The sequence below is a fragment of the Erythranthe guttata genome, chromosome 11, assembly GCF_056151865.1.
Source record: "Erythranthe guttata isolate IM_541 chromosome 11, IM_541, whole genome shotgun sequence".
In the NCBI taxonomy this organism is placed as follows: Eukaryota; Viridiplantae; Streptophyta; class Magnoliopsida; order Lamiales; family Phrymaceae; genus Erythranthe; species Erythranthe guttata.
Genome location: NC_142543.1, coordinates 15,061,973 through 15,083,433, shown reverse-complemented (window position 1 = coordinate 15,083,433; position 21,461 = coordinate 15,061,973). Strand labels below are relative to the sequence as shown.

The window sequence follows — 21,461 nt, the reverse complement described above, 5'->3', positions numbered from 1 at the left end:
GTTTTTATAAACAATATTTGTTTTGTTCTGTTTTTATTTTCCCTCTGAACTTTTTTAGGATTGCACTTTTGTTGATTTATGTTTTTTTGAATTGTGTTGGACTATCTTTGCTGAATTTGTTTTTGAATTGATCTTTCAATATTTTTGCTATGGTTGTTATCAAATTCAGGGGGAGTTCAAGCAATGTCTCACGGGGAGTTAAGCTAAAATTTAGTTTTGATCAGAAAGTTAAAAAGGGGGAGTTTGAAACACGTGGATTTCCACAAAGTGTTTTTAACTCTCTTACTTTGAAACTAAATTTTAGTTATGGCTTAGTGGACTAAGTATAATGCTTAGTGGGCTAAGTAGTGCTTATTGGGTTAAATTGTGGATATTATTCTAACTACTTAACTAACCCACTAACCCATTTTCTTGAGTGCTCTTGTAGTTGGTTTTCTTGCAGATCATGGGCTGAGGAGTGGAAGCTTGGAAAGTCTATAAATACCAAACTCAAGACTCAAGAAAGTTACAGATTTCCTAAGAAACAAAAACCGAGTGTTGAAGATTATTCATGAGATTTTTAGAGTGTTTCTAGAATCTGTGGTACGTACTCCTCACGAGTACATCCTTTGAAATCTAGAATTTTTAGTATTTATATTTTTGTTTCTAGATTTGAATGTAAGAATGATCATGTTAATGATTCATTCATAAGGAAGAAGTTTTCGTACATCTTCTGTTTGTATTCTTGTAATACTGTTTGAATATAATTTTTCCGTCCTGTAAAGGGCAAGTTCACAAGTTTTACTTGTGAACATTTTTAGATCTGAGTATTGTCTTTATATCTTTATATTTCCGCTGCATGTTTTCTCAAGTGTCATAACACTTAAGATAACATCTCTGTATTAAACGAATTCGGGACCATAAATTCTTTCATTCTCCATCTTCAAAAACTCACAAAACCTTTCTCTTTCCTCCTCCATAAACCCACAAAACATAAACATTCAAAATCTTCAAAACTCAACAAATCTTAAAAAGATGGCAAGTATGGAGTCAGAAGACATCAAGAAAGAAGATTCTACGGTGGAAGAACCCAAAAATGTATGCATTTATGTGTTTTTTAGCTAGAATATCATTTTTCCAAAAAATAAATCCCGCGCAGACGCAGTCGACATGTACATGTCGAATTTTATAGGTAAAAATCGACATTGAGATGTCGATTTTGGAGTACAAATCGACACCTTAGTGTCGAAATTTAACTGTTAGCAAATTAGTCCAAATATTCAAAATTTCGACATTAAGGTGTCGAATTTATGGACATATATTCGACACATTAATGTCGAAATTTAGTTGTTTCATATTTTTTTGAACTTTCTATTTTTCAATTACTTTTTATTTCAATATTCATTTATTTTTTATAGCTAAAGGCGAATGCGAAGACGAAGTTTATTTTCCAAATTCATCTAAGGTTTCAGAAATATGTACAAGACATCAAGATCGTCGCATCAAGAGCGGCGGTCGGCGACGGAGCTTGGGCGACGGAGATTGGGCGGCAGAGCTTTGGCGTAGGGTAGGGTTTCACAGGGGAGGGGGGCTGGGTTTTTTTAATTTCACGTTTTCTTTGTTTTTTTTTTTCATTATTTGTTATTTGGTCTTGCATGAGCAAACAAAAACCAATTTAATTTATGGGTATATTTGTCATTTCATCTTAATAAAATAGAATCTTTTGGGAATCTTTCTTTAATTTGGTCTTGCACAAGTGAAATTACTACTGCATATAGCCGCAACCATGAATTTATTTAAAATGTTTAGTTGCAATTGTCATCTAATTCTAATTATGTTTGGTTTGATCGGACCCTTAACATATTAATCCTTTTGAATACTGTTGGAAGATGGATATCATTTTTTTTGGGCTAAATATAAAAACACCTTTGTACTATGGATTTTGTATCATATATCACACTGTACTACAAATAAATACAAAAAACCCCTGATGTTATATTTTTTTCAAAATATGACGAAAATACCCCTGCTAAGCCTATGAATATAAGGGTTTGTTCGAGCCATTTTTCACTATTTTTTTTTAATATTTTCGATACCTTTTACTTGAGAAATTTTGATATTTTTTTTCTTCAAAACATTTAATTACTTCGATTTTTTTTTTTCTAAATAAAACCTTTTATTTTTATCATTTTGAATTTCTTCATTTCCTAAATGTCTTTCGGTAGTTCAAATCCTCAACAATAATAGGGTTGTAAAGATGTTTGTAATCTTAGGATGTTAGAACTACCGTAAGACATTTAAGAAAAAAAACATGAAGAAACTCAAAATGACAAAAATAAAAGGTTTTACTTAGAAAATAAAAAAAATATAAGCAATTAGATGTTTTGGAGAAAAAAATCAGCTAAATACCAAAAAATTTCCCACGTAAAATTAACTGAAAATGGTAAAATATATAGTGGAAAATAACTCAAGTATATATATATGCTTGAGTAGGGGTATTTTTGTCATATTTTGAAAACAAATGTAATGTGAGGGGGTTTTTTGTAATTATGTGTACTATAGAGGGTATATGATACAAAGTTCATAGTACAGGGGTGTTTTGTATTTAAACTGTTTTGTTTTTCGAAAAATAATTATTTTATTAATATTATTAGAATTATTAACACCCTTACAAAATTTTACCAATGATTGGACCTCATCATATACATGTGACTTTCCATATTCGTACTGTACTTCAATGAATATATAGAAGGGTTTTTATGCAAAAGTCCCCAACCAAGCATGTTTATTATTCTAGGTTTATGGGACATATCTCCTTCACCAATAACCTCATCTCTTTAATATTTATGATAACTAAAGGAAACATTCATGTATATCTCAATATTACCCTCAACCATTTATACCCAATTCTTAATTGCAACCCCAATTTATCAATTTTGTCCACAAAAATCCAATTTTGACCACAAAAATTCAATTTTGACTTTTTTTGGCGCATAATTTAATATGCTCCAATTTCATTCTTAACTTAATTTAATCTCAATTTGACCCCAAATTTCACAAATTACTCAATTTTGACCCAAAACTTTTTTTTTTCAAAAAAAAAAAATTCAATTTGTTTTTTGCCGCCAGATTCCGGCGTTGACTTTTCAACTTTTTTTTTCTTTCTTCCGGATTTTTTCGCCGGTCTACGGCGTTGACTTTTTTTTTTCTTTTCTTCCAGATTTTTTCGCCGGTTTCCGGCGTTGATTTTTTTTAGTGTTTTTTTAAGTTTTTTTTTTTGTTTGGTTTGTTTTGTTTTTCCACGTCCGCCGCTAAACGTTGACCGTAATTGTGCTGTCACTGACAGTAAATTAACGTAATTATACTGTCAATGATAGTTAATTGACGTAATTGTATTGCCGTTGACAGTAAATTAATGTAATATTATTATTTTTTATTTTTTATTGTTTTTTTTTATTTTGTTTGATTTGTTGACAAGTCAACGTAATTATATTACTGTCGTTGACAGTAAAATAGCTGTAAACACAATAATATTACCGTCAACAACATCAATATTATTATTTTTTTGGGGTTTTTGTTTTATTTGAGTTATTCACGCAGTAACGTAATAATATTACTGTCTATTATTGTAATATTACTGTAAACACAATAATATTACTGTGGTTGACGGTAATATTACTGTTGTCATAGTAATATTGCTGTCAACCACATCAATATTATTATTTTGTTTGGATTTTTTGTTTGTTTGAGTTATTCACGGAGTAACGTAATAATATTACTGTCTGTTATTGTAATATTACTGTGGTTGGCGGTAATATTATTGTTGCTATAGTAATATTATTGTCACTCACAATAATATTAATTCTTTTGGTTTTTTTTATTAAGTTTACATTTGTTGAACGGTCAACATAGTAATATTATTTTATTACACAATAATTAGGAGTTTTGTTGTGTTAATATTAATGTGCTAGAGATTAATATAGCAATATTACTATGTTAAACTATAGTTTAGTTAATTTTACCGTGTTTAACAGTAATATAGTTAATATTACTGTCAATCACAGCAATATTGCTGTTTAAACGGAAAAAAAATGTTACAAAAAAAAAAGAAAAGAAGAAAAAAAAAATTAAAAAAAGTCACCGCAGGAATCCGGCGAAAAAATCCGGAAGAAAGAAAGAAAAAAAAAAGTTGAAAAGTCAACGCCGGAGACCGGCGTTGACCGCCAGTCAACGCCGGAATCCGGCGGGAAAAAAAAAAGTTTTTGAAATTTTTTTTTTTTGAAAAAAAAAGTTTTGGGTCAAAATTGAATAATTTGTGAAATTTGGGGTCAAATTGAAGTTAAATTAAGTTAAGGATGAAATTAGAGCATATTAAAGTATGAGAGGTTATTTTAGTCCTTTACAAAAATCTGGAGCATGTGTGGACTTATTGGTAAATGAGATTTTTGTCTGGATCTCTTTATGAATAAGTACCCATTGATGGGCTTATTTGTAATATGCCCTATATAGAAATTGTTTTTTTTTTAATTTGTTTTTTTTTTATGGAAAATGAATATATGGATTTAAAACTTACCATACTATATACCTTTATATATATATATAAAACAATCAATGCCTTTTCTTTTCATGGACCATGTAGGCTGTAGCAACTCTTCTAAAGAGTGAAAGACATTGTTGAACCTATAAAATTTTCTCACAAATAATAGCAAAATGAATATATGTCAGCCAGATTTAAACGGTTGATGCGAAACATTGGTGTACTCTCCATTTGTGATCACCAGCTGATCAAATGAGTTGTGACTCGTCTCAACTTTGAAGCCAACGAGCGTCTTACTTCATCCACGTATGCAACAAAATCCATAATTTCTGTCGACGAAAATTAAAACTGCACGTTAATATTCATTTTGTTCCCAACAACAAGCATATTACAAATTTACAATCAAAGCACATTGATGCAAAAACTTCCTTACCCAGAAGTAACCTCAAACGAATGTATTTGATGCTTATCTTAACTCTGGACACAAGAAGTACCGCTGAATCTGAAAGTTCAAAAATTCACAGTAAGTCACGCGCGTAGAACCATATACTAACGTTTAAACCGTAATGACTAGGGAGTTTTAAGAAGTTTCTAAACAAACTCATGCAAAAGATTCGGATATTGTCTATTTAATGTCGAAGAAAAAAGTATTTAAATTCCACTTTTGGATCGTTTATTTATGTTCCGATGTTTGAAAGACTATTTAAAAGTACCCTCCACCTAAAAACAAGTAATTAAATATAATAACAATAAATATTTAAAAGGATTAATAACATTAAAGCTTGGTAGCACGTAGGGTTTGCATATTTGATTAAAAGATAATTCAATTGAAGGAATGTGTCACATTTGTTTTGCACTATTTGATCACACCATATTTAATACTGTGAAATAGTTACCTGATTCAGAATTTGCCTCTGCAGACAGACCGCGCAAAGCAAATTTGGCATAACTTAGTAGTCGGATTCGTTGAGGAGCATCCAACTTGCTGATTAAAGACCGTAATAGCCCACTGATGGGATATAAAATATCAAGAAAATATTTTAAAGATTCTCAGATTTGTTTGAATAAAGAGTTAAGAGAAATGGAATTAATACTTACTCGGTTCGTAGTATGGTAAGAAAGTCGGGGGGCAATGACTCCATGAAGGAAGATATGTCCTCCATTTTTATAGACTTGAGTTCCTCCTTGAGATGTTTTTTCTCTTCAGACGACATTCCTCTCCCGAGCAAAGACTTACTTTTGTTTCAGATACAATTAATATTAGTTCCGCAAGAAAAATGGAATAGATATGATGCTTACGTGCTAACCCTAAAACATAAACCGACATATGCGATGCCTACGTACTAAACTTAAGGCTAAAACTGACATAAATAAGAAGGGTTCCTGTTTTTGTTGCCAAAGTGTTTAACAAAAATAAGAATTACAAATCGAGATCAATAGTAGTTCATTAAGTAGAAAACGATTTATTCCAAAAACTGTTGTCATGGAACTAACTTAATTAAAATAATTAAATTTCGGATTGAACTTATATCCAGTAACTTCAAATGTTTAATCACAGTTTAATGAAATTTCATCACATTTTATGATTTAAGAGTTAAGACTAGAAATTTCAGCGTCTAGAGTCATGACACAGTAGGATGACGACTTAATAGGTAAATTACGGCCACCCCTGAGGTACGGTCAAATTACGGAAAAACAACCCTCATGTTTGGGCAATTACAACCACACCCTCAACTATGAATCTTCTTATGCATCCACCGTTATGGTGTCAAACTCAACAGAATCTTCTACATTCCGTGGAATATTCTCTAGTTTGTACTCGTTTTGTGCAAAATTGTAATTTCTGATCCAGCACAATCTGATATTTACAAGCCAAGACACACATATTATGATCATCATGTTTCAAAATGTGGAGCTTGAATAGGAAAAACGGGTACAAACTGGAGAATATTCCACATAATCTAGAAGATTCCACTAAATTTGACACCGCAAGGGTGGACGTGTAAGAAGTTTCGTAGTTGAGGTGGGTGATTGTAATTACCCAAACATGAGACCTTTTTTTTCGTAATTTGACATTACCTCAGGGGGTGGCCATAATTTACCCTTTATAGAAAAGCAAAAGACAATCACCTGTTAATGGTTCTTCCAGTGAATATAACGGGAAAGTATCTAGCATATTTCCCAACACCAAAGTTTTCTCCCAGCTGCTGTATCTTTTCGGAATCCAGTATAATTAAGGCCTCCCACAGTTGACAATAGTTCTTTCTGAAATCTTCAGACAACTGTTTATAGATCCCATGATCCAGAATGACTACATTTGTTCGTGTTAATGCGAATAAGAAGTCATATTTAATTATTCAACTAAAGATAAGATACGATAGGATAATACTCCTGTTGAAAGAAACTTTATAGTATTCAAGTTTACTGCTAAACGTACCTAGAGAAACGCCATTTTTCTCCGAAGAAACCAGTATATTTCCAGGGTGCGGATCTCCATGAAGGAAACCGTGGACAAATATCATCTCAGCAAACACATCTACTAGTGCTTTTGCTACCTACATTGAAAATACGAATAACTGTACCATGTAGCTGAAATCGCATAAAGAATTGAATTAAATGTCGCGGCGCCCTAATTACGATTGTTCCAGTACAAACCTCAAGTGGACTAATCCCCATTTGGTTCATAAACTTCAAGTCATTAACCTGAAAGCCAAGAAAGCTCCTGTTAGCAGAAGACTTAGTTATAGCATGCAAAGTTAATATGTTTGTTTAGGAAGTTCCTAATATTAAAAAGAAACGGAGTTCGATCAGAGTCCAATACACAACTGTAGATTGTTAGTGAGGTTGCTTCTCATTAACAACTGAACCTTCACACGACTCGTTCCTTTAGTGTTTGATAATAATTTACAGCACTATTTCAATTTGATAAAATGTTTTATCAGAAATATTATCGACATTCTTTGCAAGTAAGTAAACCCTCAACTCGTTATATGTACATGTATGTACAAACTTGTCTGCAATAATCATGAACTATGGTTAAAAGTGGGAAAAATATACTTTTCGTCCTTCAAGTTTACTTTGATTTCGCATTTGATCCCCTTGTTCACAAAAAAACAGATTTAGTCGTTCATGTTTCAACAATTTGACACTTTTGGTCCTTTCCGTTACCATTAGTCCGTCAAGACAGTGACGGAGAAATGCTTGATTCCGTTAGTACTAACGGAAAATTGACAGGAATGACTAAGAGTATTAAACTTTTGAAACATGAGAGACTAAACCTGTTTTTTTTTCTGAACAAGGAGGACCAAATGTGAATTCGAGTAAACATAAGGGACCAAAAGTGTATTTTTCCCGTTAAAAGTTGAATAAACATAGTTCACCAGTTTTCGGCTTTATGTAAAATGTGGTGTTTCTTTACCTTATGTCCTTCGCAAAATTGCATGGTCAAAACCTGCCTGCTCGTCAAATCCTGGCAATATGGGCATGATAGTGAGCTCAAACATAAAATAAAGCGAAGATTGTCAGCTTGATATTTAGAATACAAAAAGTTGCAAATTATTTCTTCTAAAAGCTGATGATCTATCCATACCCAATAAACACGAGGGATCCTGATCATCTTGTTCTTTTTAAAATTATTTGCTGCTCTTTCTGAGTTTTTAGCCTCTTGAATGAAATCTATAGAGCAATAAGAAATAATACGATCCAAGCAAAATCAGATATTCATAATGCAACTACACGGTTTCTTTCATGTTTATTTTCCTTCCGCCAAGAACAATGCAGGTGAAGAAAACATCGTTAAATTATAGAAACTATATAGATGCATAAAAAAAATTTATACCACGAAGTAGCAAATGCAGATAGATAAGACCTAGTTCCAATTACGAAACCGAATCATCGGAGAAACGATTTAATATAAGAAATGAACAATCAGTTTACATTTCAATCAATAACCCAAAAGCAAGTAAATGTTATATGTTTACAGTTTGTTAAACGGATAACCACATGACACTTACCAAGTTCAGAAGCAATAGTCTTCGTAAATTCCGATACGAGCCACTCAAATCTGTATCCAGGGAAAAGCTGGAAAATCGAAGCAACTTTTCAGATTGTTAGAGAATTGACTAAACATATTTCTGTAGAATAATTTACATATTTGTTCGTTTTGAAGGAAAAAAGAAATGTGAGGAGGCCCTATGATATTTTTAGTTTACAAAACACGAAAATCTTACCCATGCAACTGATCTGGAGAGCAAAGCCATGGTTTCAAGGTCAAATTTCATTTGATACTCCAGTCCTGGATACTGGACCTGTAGTCGGGAGTCCAATATTAATTAAGAACATATTCTCATCTCGATAAAAAAACACAATCGAGCTATATAAAGAGGCAAACATAATATTTATACAGTCAATTATGATGAGCCAATTATGTCATTTAATTTTTAGTTAAACTCATTTCAAACACCGGATTCGAAGATCGAAGACCACCAATTAAATAAAATCTTGTTCTAAGTTAGTTTCAAGCTCAACGAAAGAAGCCACAGAAACTGATGCTGATTAAACTGTAAACCTAAACAAACCAACATAGATATTGAAAAACGACAGCATATGCAAACTAATTTGTCAATATATGACGACTTCAATTTTATAGAGGCATAGTTCCGTGATTAACCTTGACTGCGACTTCCTGATTGTCCTTCAAAAAGGCATGGTGTACTTGAGCAATCGAAGCAGCAGCAACTGGTTGCTCATCAAACGAGAGGAATCTGAGAATCAGGGACCCACAAGTCAACAATTATTCTCAATCTCTTAGCAGAAATTGATAACCGGAAATGAATGTTTTCATGAAATAACGAAAATTCATAAACGTCTTTAAAATACTCAAATCAAGATTTACTTCGCATGATATCTTTAAAATTTAAACAGTGATAAGAATTCAAAATTAAGAAGATATATACGAGAAATAAGTTCTGACATAAGTCATCTTTCTGTTTCTATGAGTACAAACACTAAAATTGCCATCTCGTTATAGACAAGCAAGTAATTTAATTGGTGTGTTAAGTGAATTAATGGTGACAACTTACATCTCCGATAAATCCTTGCCCAGACTCTTGAGTATAACTTCTTTGACGGCTTCAAAATTGCAAGGAACTGCCTAAGGCACCGCCAACAATAAATTAGCATATTGTTCGGTTAAAAAAATTATACACCACAGGAGTTTGCTCAAAGTAAAAACAACTTCAAATAAATTGACAGAATTAAAAACCTGGTCCTGTAAAGATGAAAGAGTGGACGAGTATTCCTTCGGAACCTGGCGCATGGCTGCAACAAACTGGCCAGCTTTGACATAGAAACCTTTGTTGGCATCGCATAATTTTAGGATCCTGTCTGCCGACCGTTGATGAATCTTAAAAGACCACAGAACATCAAATTCAAGAATCAACTATAACCGAGCATAAAACCAAGAATCGGACAACACAAGATAACATTATTGATGAAAAAATAGTTTACCAAGCACTGAAAAAAAATGGCCTATAAGAAAATTATTTTGACAACGAGCAACATGTTCGGATATTTTATCCATATGATTTCAGTGTGAGAAATTAAATCTATCAAAGGATCTAAATATTGCCAAAATAATTTTCTTATAGGCCATTTTTTTTCAGTGCTTGGTAAACTATTTTTTGTTTTTTTTTTTTTTTGATAGGCGAATAACCAATGCATATACAAATTGTACCTATACGATCGAAATTATCAATTTTACCAGCTATCTGGTAATAAATACATTCCCTTGAGGAAATTCAGGGAGTCCACAACAAAATGCAATACAGTTGAGTGTTTCAACTAGTTAGACAGTTTGATCAGTCGGCATTCCAGTCATCTAATCAATAACAATACATGGAGGATGGATAACTAGTGAAGATATGACATTCAAACGTTTTACGGAAAACGGATGCTATGAAATATTATTCCTGCGAGCAGTACCTACGTTTACAGATTGTCATTCACCAGAAAGAAAAAAAAAAAAAAAACTAAAATTATTTTATACGCAAACAGTGATGTTTAAGCCTTTAAGGTGCACACAACTTTAATTACAAATCCTATTATATAAAATCAGATCATACATGATACATTCCTCTCTCTCTCTCTCTTTCTCTCTCCCCCTCTCTCTCTGGCGTAAGGCATTAAAACTCAAGCATTTGTTCGAGCTTGATTATTCACAAAACTTACGCACTAATCAAACAGACTATAATGACAAATATATCATACAAAATTAGAATAAAAAAAAGGAAGATGAACACAAAACCCTAACTGCCAAACCTCGGATAGTGCGCCTCCATAGTCGTCGGAACTTGGGGATAAACCGTGCAGCGAATACTTGTAATCGACCACGCAAGAAGTAATCTCCAAAATTGAAAACATACCCAGTTAAAAAAACAAAAATGTTTATTAACATAAATGGGAAATATTAAACAGGATACTTACAGAGAAGATGGCGCGAGAGGAGCGGACGACGCCGTTTAAGAAGGTGGAGGGGAAATCGGTAGTGGAGTTGAAAGAATCGTACGCGAGGGCTGCGCCGCCGGTGGCGGTGAGAAGATACACTGAGGTTTTGGCGCCTAATTTTAAAACTCCAGACCTCCTCATCTCAGGTGATACTATTGTACCGATGAGTGATCGGTTCTGGTAGGTTCACCAGTTTAGACATTTCAATTGTCGGGTTTCGGATCCGGGGCATGTTCTTCAATCAGGTTCATGGGTCGGGTTATTCGAACCTTACCCAAGTCCCAGGTTTCGGCTAAAATTTTCAATTTCCTCCTGATCAGAAAAACAATAAAAAAAGAATAAATAAATAAATAAATAAATAAAGATTTTGGAACAATTTCTTTCATTTCGATTTTCGAAGTTCTATTTTTTATTTTCCAATTCTTTTTTAATTGAAGTTGGAACTATATAAAAAAATGTGTAATTTTCAATTTCGATTTGATTTAATTTTCGAAATTAATTTAAAAAATGCCGATTTTTACCGAAAATACACCTTTAAATAATATGATTATATATCTTATTTTTTTAAGGGTAAATTACAGTTTGCACCCCTGTACTATCGAAAAGGTCGCATTCACCCCCTGTACTATCAAAATCTACAAATACCCCCCCTACTTTTAACAGTCAATGGTCAAACATTTGACAGTGTCAACTTTTACTATACAATTACTCTTCTACCCTCGTTATTACGTCTGATGAATGTCGAAATTTCTCCAACTCCTTTCAATTCTCTCACAACACACACTCACTCTCTGCCTCTTGTTTCTAAGGAAAAAACCCTCACAAAAATCTCCCTCTATCTCTGAGTTTTCGCGAAATTGGTTTGAAGAACTACTATATGAGTCCACTCGAAGGACGCTTACTGTAGAACAAGGTAAGATATTCAATTTTAGGGTTTTTTCTCAACTAAGCCCTTAACGTTTTTTTGGGGTTCTTGAATTTTAGTGAATGTTTATTTGGGGTTCTTGAATCCGTTGAGTTTTGAAGGTTTAGGTTATGTTTTTGAGTAAAATTTAGGTGATTTTTTTTAATTGTTGTCGATTTTTACTGTTCGCTGAAATTAGGGTTTTTCTCGATTTTTACTATTCTTTCAAATTAGGACCGATGTAGTTCGAAATTAGGGATTTTCTTTTTTTCTTTTTATGCGATTTTATTAAAAAAAAATTTGTTTAATACAGAAAAAAATGAATGATCAGTTGTTTACTCTTAAGATCCACCGGGGAGGGAGATTCACAGGTAATGGTTTTGACTACATTGGAGGGATGACTTCAATTCTGCCCGACGTTGACCCTGATTTAATATCTTATTTTGAAGTTATGGATTCAGTTAAAGCAGCTGGGTGCTCAACTAATGCTATTGTGTTCTATAAGTTGCCTAATGCTCCTGAATTAAGCATACTTGATAGTGATATAGGTGTGATGGATATGTTTAAGGTATATGAGTCTACAAATATATTCCAGATCGATTTGTTTGTTGATGGGAATGATATGGATATTGAAGTTCCATTGGTGTCACCTCATGAAGCAGATAATGTAGCCAATACAAATAATATTGTGGAGATTGACAACGATGGAGACCACAATGAACATGAAGATGATAATAGTGATAGTGATGATCCAAGTTATGTGGAGAGTGAGTCAGAATCTGATGTGATGTCTGATTTTGAATATTTTGCTCAAGGTGATACTTTGAGTGATAGTTTTCAGCCTTTAGAGAATGCCTATGATGTAGTCAATCAAAGAACTGAAGTGTCAGATTTTGATCAAGCATTCGATGCTCAAGAAAATGAAATTCAAAGTGATCCAGAGGTCCTCTCAGAGCCTGAATCTGATGGAGAGTCCATGAGCATCAAGTTTCTAGAGTTTGATGAAGAACATGAGTTAAAAAACCCAATTCTGAAGGTAGGCCTGGTGTTTGCTAATGCAACTGTTTTTAGGAAGGCTTTGAGACATCATTCAGTTAAGAGGGGTTTTGAGCTGAGTTTTGAAAAGAATGAAAGTAGAAGAGTGACTGCAATCTGTAAAAAAAAATGTGGCTGGAGAATTCATGAAAGCTTAATGGGAAAAACTACAGCATATCAGATCAAGAGTCTAAAAGGTGAGCCACACAGATGTCCAAGAGTCTTCACCAATAAAAGTTTTAATTCTACATACTTGGCAGAACAATACATGGAATCTTTTATGGAAACTCCCACTATGCCCATCAAGTCCTTCAAGAAATTGGTAAAAAAGGAAGTCAAGGTTTATGCACACAAGCAAAAGTTATACAGGGCAAAGAAAAAGGCTATTGAAATAATCCAAGGTAATGTCCATGAGCAGTATTCCAAAATTAGACAATATTGTCATGAGATTTTAAGAACCAACCCTGGTTCAACTGCCATTCTGAAGGTTCAAGGACTTCCACTGTACAAAATTCCTAGATTCCAAAGGTTGTTTGTTCTATTTGATGCACAAAAGAAGGGTTTTATAGAGGGATGAAGACTTATCATAGGTTTGGATGCATGTTTTCTTAAGGGACCATTTGGGGGGCAGTTAATGGCTGCAATTGGCAGAGATGGAAACAACCAGATGTTTCCTTTGGCTATCGCAGTTGTGGAGTCTGAGTGTAGGGACAATTGGAGTTGGTTTCTAGAGCTCTTGGTTACAGCATTTGGGCAGAGTGATGTAACTCAGTGCACGTTTATTTCTGATAGGCAAAAGGGACTAGTTGAGAGTTTCAACACACTTATGCCATCCACTGAACACAGGTTTTGTGTGAGGCATTTGTATGCCAATTTTAAGCTGAGGTTCAAAGATAAAGAATTGAAAGATTTGATGTGGGGTGCAGCTACGGCCTACTTGGAGGAAACACATAACCAAAAAATGAATGAGATCAAACAAATATCCATTGAAGCATTTGATTGGTTGAAGAATATACCTCCACAACAATGGGCAAGTTTATGATGACAACGAGGCCCAAGTGTGATATGTTAAGCAATAATTTGTGTGAATCATTCAACAATTACATCAAAGAGGCTAGAGATATGCCCATTCTGACAATGTTGGAGGCCTTGAGAAGACAAATCATGTGCATAATCCATACCAAGAGACAGTGGATTGAGAAATACCATGGTAAAGTAGTCGACAAACTGAATGACATTAAGGATAAGGCACTCGAATTTGAATGCTATCTTGCTGCAAATGGGCTATGGGTAGTGACTATGGGATCAAAAATTTGGGTTGTGGACCTGAGAAATCATAGTTGCAGCTGTAGGGAATGGAATTTGACTGGAATTCCATGTGTTCATGCCACATGTGCAATACTGCAGGAACACAAAGAGGGAGAGAATTTTACAAGTCATTACTACTCGGTTAGTATGTATAAAAGGGCATATAATATTGCAATTAATCCTATTCCAGATCACTCTCAATGGCAGTCAGCAAACTCTCAAGTAATCCTACCTCCACCATTTAAGAAGCAGCCTGGCAGGCCAAAGAAAGTGAGGAAGAAAGGAGTGGATGAGATAAGTGTTGGTGGAAGGGTCACAAGAAAAGGCATTATTCAAACTTGTTCTAACTGTGGAGATAACACACATAACGTAAAAAGGTGCAAACGACCACCTATAAATCCTCATCCACCTCAAAGGAAAATAAAAGGTTACTTTTATAAATTTTTCTTATTTTAATTCAATGATTTCTATTATTCAGTTACTCACATGTGTTTGGTGTTGAATTGTAGGCAACTCTGAGTAGGCCAGCTGAGGAAAGAAGTGCTAAAAGGACAATAAGGCCAACTGAGGAAGGCAATGAGCCAAAAAGAGCAAAAAAAAAAACAAACTAGAGAAGGTCAAGAAAGGCCTACAACGCAAGAGTCGACATGTACTGTTGTACTAAAGTCAGCACAAGCCTCTACCTCTACTTGTGCAACAACTATAAAGAGGAAGAAATGTAGGAGTACAAGATATGGATGCGAAAAAAATGTTCAAACGAATAATTAGAATTTATATATACAACATATCTAACGAAAAATAAAAAAGAAACTTACTCGAAATGATGCAGTAAGTCTTGATTTCACATCTAAAGGCTTAAGGACTAGTTGGAATGCACGTGTCCTATTTGACAACTCATTGGATTCAATTAGTTTTGTTGTAATTTTGGACTTATATTGCTTCCAATATCTACCCATCATTCTAAAAATAAAGCATTTTTGTATATCATTGACAACAAATGATTATTGCATACAACAACATTTGTTATTGTAAAATCTAACTAAATAATGCTCAATATACTGAAAATGTCTTAGTTATGATTACCTGAACCAAAGACATAATATCATCCTTCAAACTTTTCCAATTCTCCTCCTCAAGATTCTTCAAGTCTATGACGATAGGGATATGTTGACGTACTCATGCACCAAGATATGATACAAACTTCTCTGAATTGTACCTAATGACTATACGTTTGAATTAAAACTCACTTGCATCTTTTCGACAAACCCTCTAGAAACTTTATTCATAGTTGTTGGACCACGTTTTTTTTATTTTTTCTTGTGTAGGCTGGTTATTGTTTGCATTTCTAGTTGACTGCACAATATCATTCTCAAGTTGCGAGACTACTTGTTGTAGGACCCCACTTCTTTCTAGTTGTGTCTTCTCATATTCAGTATCTTCATATTCATCAACCAGTGCATGTTTCTTTTTGTTTTTTTTTCTTCTATCTTTCTTGGAATTATACAGCAGTGTATAACATAAAAAATGTGAGTAATAGCTTGGTTAAAAATTAACGTCACTAAGAATATTTTAAAAATATAAAGAATTGATGGTGTCTTACCTAGGGGTGGAAATCGGACGGATCGGATCGGATATGGGCCATTCGGAAAATTTCCGATTTTTTTCGGAACTGAAATATCAATTCCGATTCCGATTCCGATTTTTTCGGAATCCAAGAACAGATTCCGATTCCGATTTTTTCGGAAATTTCGGAAAATCGGATTTTTTTCGGAATTTTTCATTTTCACATATTTCTTCAACACACCCAAAAAAAACACACAGGCAAACCTACAAACACAATTTCTTTCGGTTTTTTTCAAAGATCTCAGCAATATCATTAATCTGAGCACTAATTGTGAAAACATTTCAAATATGTTAACAATTTAGTTCAAGATTGCTAAGATCTGGTCGATCGAAATAAACGAGAAACAACCAAAAAGATTCTTAACGAAAAAAAGATGATCGATTGGGAGAACTGGTGCCAGGAGCGCACGGTGGCTGAGAGGCGGAGCAGTTGATGGGTTGAGCGGCAGCGACTTCAGAAGGAGAGGCGGAGAGGCGGAGCGGCGAAATTAGGTTAGAAAATCGAGAGGAAAAGGCAATAACAGCTGCATACTCTAAGTAGGAATATCAAATTAGGTCTAGAATGTAAAAGATGAGGACTACTTATAGTAATGGGCCAAAATTAAATGGGTCAAATATCAAGATTTTGAAACAAATAACTTGTGGCCCAACCCGAAATAGAAAAATTATAGTAGTCTTAGATTGTAAAATAATTTTTAAATACATAGAAAAATCGGAAATTTTCGGAATTAATCGGAAATTTTCGGAAATATTCGGAATTATTTTTGGATCGGAATTCGGAAATTCCAAAAAAAATATATCAAGTTCCGATTCCGATCCGATTTTTTTCGGAAAAATCGGAATTCGGAATTTCGGAAATCGGATTACAAAAAATCGTTCCAAAATCGGAAATATTCGGATCGGAATCGGCGGAATTCGGAAATTTCGTTCCGATTTCCACCCCTAGTCTTACCTCAAATCGAACCATCGTTTTCGACTATGAATGTGTGGCCGGATTCCTTGATAAGAATAAAAAAAATGGTTGTTACTGTTATGAAGAACTCATTTATTTTTCTCTCATTTTCTTAGTTTTGATTTATTTCCTTATGATATTATAAGAATGAAATTTTTTTGTCAGGAATTTTCTGAAGTTGTATCTCATGATATGTTCCTTTCTGTTTAACTTTGTTAAATGATGAACTCTCATCAATGTGAATATTTTTTTGGAATTTGTTAAATCAATTTTTTAATGATTATTGTTCATGTAGATGGCTTGGGAATTAATCACCTAACAAATGGTGAGTATTTTAGATTTTTTTTTTTTTAATTCAGTTTTGTTTTTCAATTTTCATGATGGATTGTTTACTACTTTGAGAGATCATGTTTGTGATAAAAAAAAACTTGACATTGTTTGTTGCCTATTGGAAAAATTCCATTGATTTGCATTGTATTCTAGATAATTAGTTTAACTTGATATTCATATTATTCTTAGGATGTGGTTTTTCCCTGTCTTCAATTTATTGATCAAATGACTTCTTTTTATTTAATCTTAAATGTTTCGATCTATCAAGTAACTTTAAATTGTCTTATTATTTTGGAAAACTATTTTAATAGAACATTTTAGACATACAAATGAGTATCTGTATTGTTGTCAAATTTTCCTATTTTAGATGAATGATTTAAGAGATATTAATTTTTTCAAATTAATATAATAATTAATCTATTTGGTTTTGTTAACTTATATTTGTTTTTCTCACGTTTGACATTTATGTATTATATATTTGTTCATGATTAATTGCAACTAAATTGATATTTATTTATTTTAATGAGACATTTTAGACTATAGCAATTACCTAAATAAGGGGAAATTTGGGATACACCCCTAGTTTTGAAAATATATAAGCATAGGTCCTATAAATTTTTCTTCTCTAGTCAAAAACCCAAATTCTAATCTTAATTTGACAGACCCCCCTGGACAAATTGAAATACCCATTTTGCCCTTTTAATTTCAATTTAAAACCCTAACCCCTCTCTCTTAACTCTCGTTCTATCCTCCCTCCTCCCACCGTCTCTTCCCTCTTTCACCTCCCACCTGCTCCGCTGCTCTGCCACCGGCGCAAAACCGCCGCTGCTCCGCCACTGCTCCGCCACCGGCATAAAATCGTCGCTGCTCCGCCCGAGCCTTGTGCCGCTGCTCCGCCACCGTGCTGCTCGGTTCCTTTCTCACTCTAACCATTCTTCCACCGCCCATCCTCGCTCCACCTCCACCGTTCAAGCGGTCGCTCCCCCTCCGTCTAGCGCCGCCGACAACGGATCTAGAAAATCGCTGTCTTTTTACAGCAGATCCGACACACAGTAGGTCGACTTGTTAATTTTAATTTGTTTACAAATCTCAGCCACGAATGTGTGTGTGTGTGTGTGTGTGTGTGTGTGTGTGTGTGTGTGTGTTTAAACCAGAAGTTGTGTACCCTCAGAATTTATTATCAATTGCGATTGCAGGTCTTGCAAGAGTACTTGGGTCCCGCTACGAACACGAGAATTTTACAGGACCGCCATTTTTTGCCGCTAATTCCTGCTTCTTCGAAGCTTCATGTTGCAAGCACGAAAAGACCTTCCACAATTTACTGTTTCAAAAACAACGCCCCTGAAGAATCTGTTAAGAAAGTAAGTGTTCGGCCTTTTACTTTTTTTTTTCTCTAGAACTGTATCTATAGTTGATTACAGTTTTCTCTTCATATTATTGCGGACGGAATAGATTCATGTTCGATGCTTGTATTTGATTTCGGGGACTTTTGGTCGGTGGATGGGAACTCATTAAACAATTGACATTCATACTGTAGGAAGATGATTTGACTTTTTTGTGTATATTTAATGGAATATATATTAACAAGAATTTTGTTATTATTTGTAATTATGTATGGATTGCACAGTAAGCGAAATCTAATATAGTTACGAATCGATTATGTGATACTGATTGATTTTTCATGAATTTGGTGCATACAAAACCTAGACACATGAATTTGGAACTGCCGAAAATTGCTGGATATATAGACACTGGATTGTAAGTTAATTTTCTGGTGAAACTGATTACAGAAGACTTGAAACTGAGAGTTTAAAGAAATTCAATGGTTCGTTCTCACAGTTCTTATGGTTTATCATCGTAAATATTGCCTTCGTTGTATTGACAATTAATTTTATGTGACCGTGTAGCTGATAGATTTTATTTAGGGATACTTTTAGAATATCTCTCTCGTAAATTTCACTTTGCCCAAAAAAATTATGATCGTATACGTTGTTGTTCGCTGGGCATCTTGAGAAAACTGTGACACTTGGTTCTTGTGATGTTTGTTCTGTGATTATTACGAACAGGTTTAATTCTCTATACATAACTATAGTCATGACTTTTTTGGTAGTGTAGATGAATTTTATTTATATACATATATAGTCACATGTGGACATGTACACGTAGTCATATATAGTCACATGTGGTCATGCACACGTAGTCATATATAGTCACATGTAGTAACATGAAGACATAACTACATGTGACTATAGTTGACTACATATAGTCATATATAGTCATATGTAGTAACATGAAGACATAACTAACTATAGTTCACCAAAGTAAATTTATCAAAAAAATGTTTTTCATTGTTTTTTTGTATTTTTCATGTAATGTAATTCGATTGTTTCATTTCGTTCTTCGCTTTCTTTAACTCGTATTTTTTTTTTGTCACAGGTTTTCCTTTGTATAACTTTATGAGATGCAGAGATGTGCCATGTGAAGTTGCATTCATGCTATATTACTCCAGACTATATGTCACTATATATTACTATAGATAATTGTAGATAACTATAGTCACGTGTAGTAACATATAATTATATGTATGTTATGTGTTTTGTAATAGTAATGTGTGTTCATGTTTTGAAGATTATATGCATGTGATTGTGTTTTTTTCATTTTTTTTTTGGTTAGTTGATTTATAATATCAAGATAAAAATTGTGAATTTTGTTGTTGGTATAGATTAATTTTGGGGTAAAAAGACAGTACATGATTACATATAACTATACATGACTGTGGTATACAATAGTCATGTATAGTCAATTTCAGTAAAATAAATTTATCATAAAAAAACAAAAATTAAAAGATTAAAAAATTAAAAAAAATTAAAAAATTCAAAAATTAAAAAAAATAAAAAAAAATTAAAAAAATTTAAAAAATTAAAAAATTAAATAAATTAAAAAATTGAAAATGAAAATAAATTAAAAAAATAAAGAAAAATAAAAAAATACAAAATAGGGTATATACAAAAAATAATAATAAAATAAACATTTATATTTTTTATTAAAAAAATCTATAAAAATGATAAATGCAGGCCCAAATGCTAAATGCAGTTAGGCATTATGCAGAATGCAGGGTGAAAATACTGAATGCAGTTGGGCAAAAATTGTAATTAAGGGCACAATAGTACTTTTACCTCTCCAGGGGGTTATCTCAAAGGAAGAATTTTAGGGGTGGACCTATCCCTATATATTTTCCATTCTAGGGGTGTATATCAAATGAACCCATTAAATAATTAACTAATAAGAATTTATTTAGAAAAATTATGTGAAGTTTTGCGAAACATGGCCAATATATTTTTAGAAATGTTAATATTATTACTGTAATTTAAATTTTACAGATAAATATTTTATTATTGTGTAATATATTTCTTACAATGAATTTCATTTTTATGTATTTAAATAATTATTTTATTCCCATTTGGAATGTTGTATCGTGCAACGCACGTGATAAATTACTAGTTAGTACTAAAAACGAGTATAAAGAAGGAATCCAAATTTGGTTTGGAACCCCCATAGTCTACTACAGTATTAACAACAAATAAAATTAAAACAAAATATAAAAAATATGTAAATTGAATTAAATAAATGAAAAGCGTGTTTTTTTTTTCGTAATTTTCCATAGTATATAGAAAAATAGGATTTTTTTTTTGGTTTTATATTAGTGTATAAAATGCTACAATGAAGAAAAAGAAAACAATAAGAAAGAACAATGTGTTTTCTGTAAAAATAAAAATAAAATATTAGATGGAAAAATGAGAATATTGTAGACTAAAAAAGATGACCAATGCAATTTGAATTTTACTTAATGCATATTTTAAATTTGTGAGTGAGGGGAATTTTTGGAATTAATTTTATAAAGGATGTGTAACACATGTTTAGTTAGACTTATCATTTAATTATAATAAGTTTTATTACTAGGGACCTAGTTCTTAATGTCCCTAATAATTATAAATCAACCTAAAATATTTATTGAATTGAAGGTAAATTCCACTTTCCCCTCTTGTACTTTGGCTTGATATCACTTTACCTCCTTCTACTCTCGATTGCATCGATTTGCCCCCTTGTACTTGTACAATTGTCTCAATGTGGCCCTCACCGTTAGCTTTCAGACCTTTGATCTTAAACATCGTTTGATCTTAGTCTAAAAATTACAAAAAAAAACCACCCCTCTCAATTTAAATAATTATTAAAAAAATAATAAAAAAAACAAAAAAAAAAGAAAATAATAAAAAATTCAAGACAACGAG

The 21,461-nt window shown here is 32.9% G+C and overlaps 2 protein-coding genes and 1 long non-coding RNA gene across 5 annotated transcripts; 2 read left to right on the top strand and 1 right to left on the bottom strand.

The window, feature by feature from the left end:
• Positions 1 to 4,579: 4,579 nt before the first annotated feature.
• Positions 4,580 to 11,346, bottom strand: LOC105953398 (Protein kinase superfamily protein). Of its 3 annotated transcripts, none has more exons than XM_012977058.2 (16): positions 11,000 to 11,346; positions 10,835 to 10,918; positions 9,780 to 9,920; positions 9,598 to 9,668; positions 9,186 to 9,279; positions 8,746 to 8,823; positions 8,530 to 8,596; positions 8,106 to 8,191; positions 7,935 to 7,985; positions 7,172 to 7,219; positions 6,954 to 7,071; positions 6,647 to 6,827; positions 5,615 to 5,752; positions 5,413 to 5,525; positions 4,950 to 5,018; positions 4,580 to 4,845 (listed from the first exon to the last, which is right to left on the bottom strand). In XM_012977058.2, the coding sequence occupies exons 1-16, from the start codon at positions 11,159 to 11,161 to the stop codon at positions 4,754 to 4,756; spliced, it is 1,593 nt and encodes a 530-aa protein (XP_012832512.1). In that variant the 5' UTR covers positions 11,162 to 11,346; the 3' UTR covers positions 4,580 to 4,753. The 3 variants fall into 3 exon arrangements, with proteins under 3 accessions (XP_012832512.1, XP_088681875.1, XP_088681876.1); XM_088825749.1 differs by having other exon boundaries at positions 9,598 to 9,664; positions 11,000 to 11,334; XM_088825750.1 differs by having other exon boundaries at positions 9,598 to 9,664; positions 9,780 to 10,469; positions 10,523 to 10,918; positions 11,000 to 11,193.
• Positions 11,347 to 14,000: 2,654 nt separating this feature from the next.
• On the top strand, positions 14,001 to 14,878 carry LOC148767073 (uncharacterized). The gene is made up of 2 exons (XM_088825940.1): positions 14,001 to 14,579; positions 14,777 to 14,878. Exons 1-2 carry the CDS (start codon positions 14,001 to 14,003, stop codon positions 14,876 to 14,878), a joined length of 681 nt encoding a protein of 226 aa, XP_088682066.1.
• Positions 14,879 to 17,902: 3,024 nt separating this feature from the next.
• LOC105953382 (uncharacterized) lies at positions 17,903 to 19,870 on the top strand. Its single transcript, XR_001172413.2, has 3 exons — positions 17,903 to 18,224; positions 18,369 to 18,533; positions 19,609 to 19,870. It is a non-coding gene; the product is annotated as an uncharacterized LOC105953382 (long non-coding RNA).
• Positions 19,871 to 21,461: the final 1,591 nt, after the last annotated feature.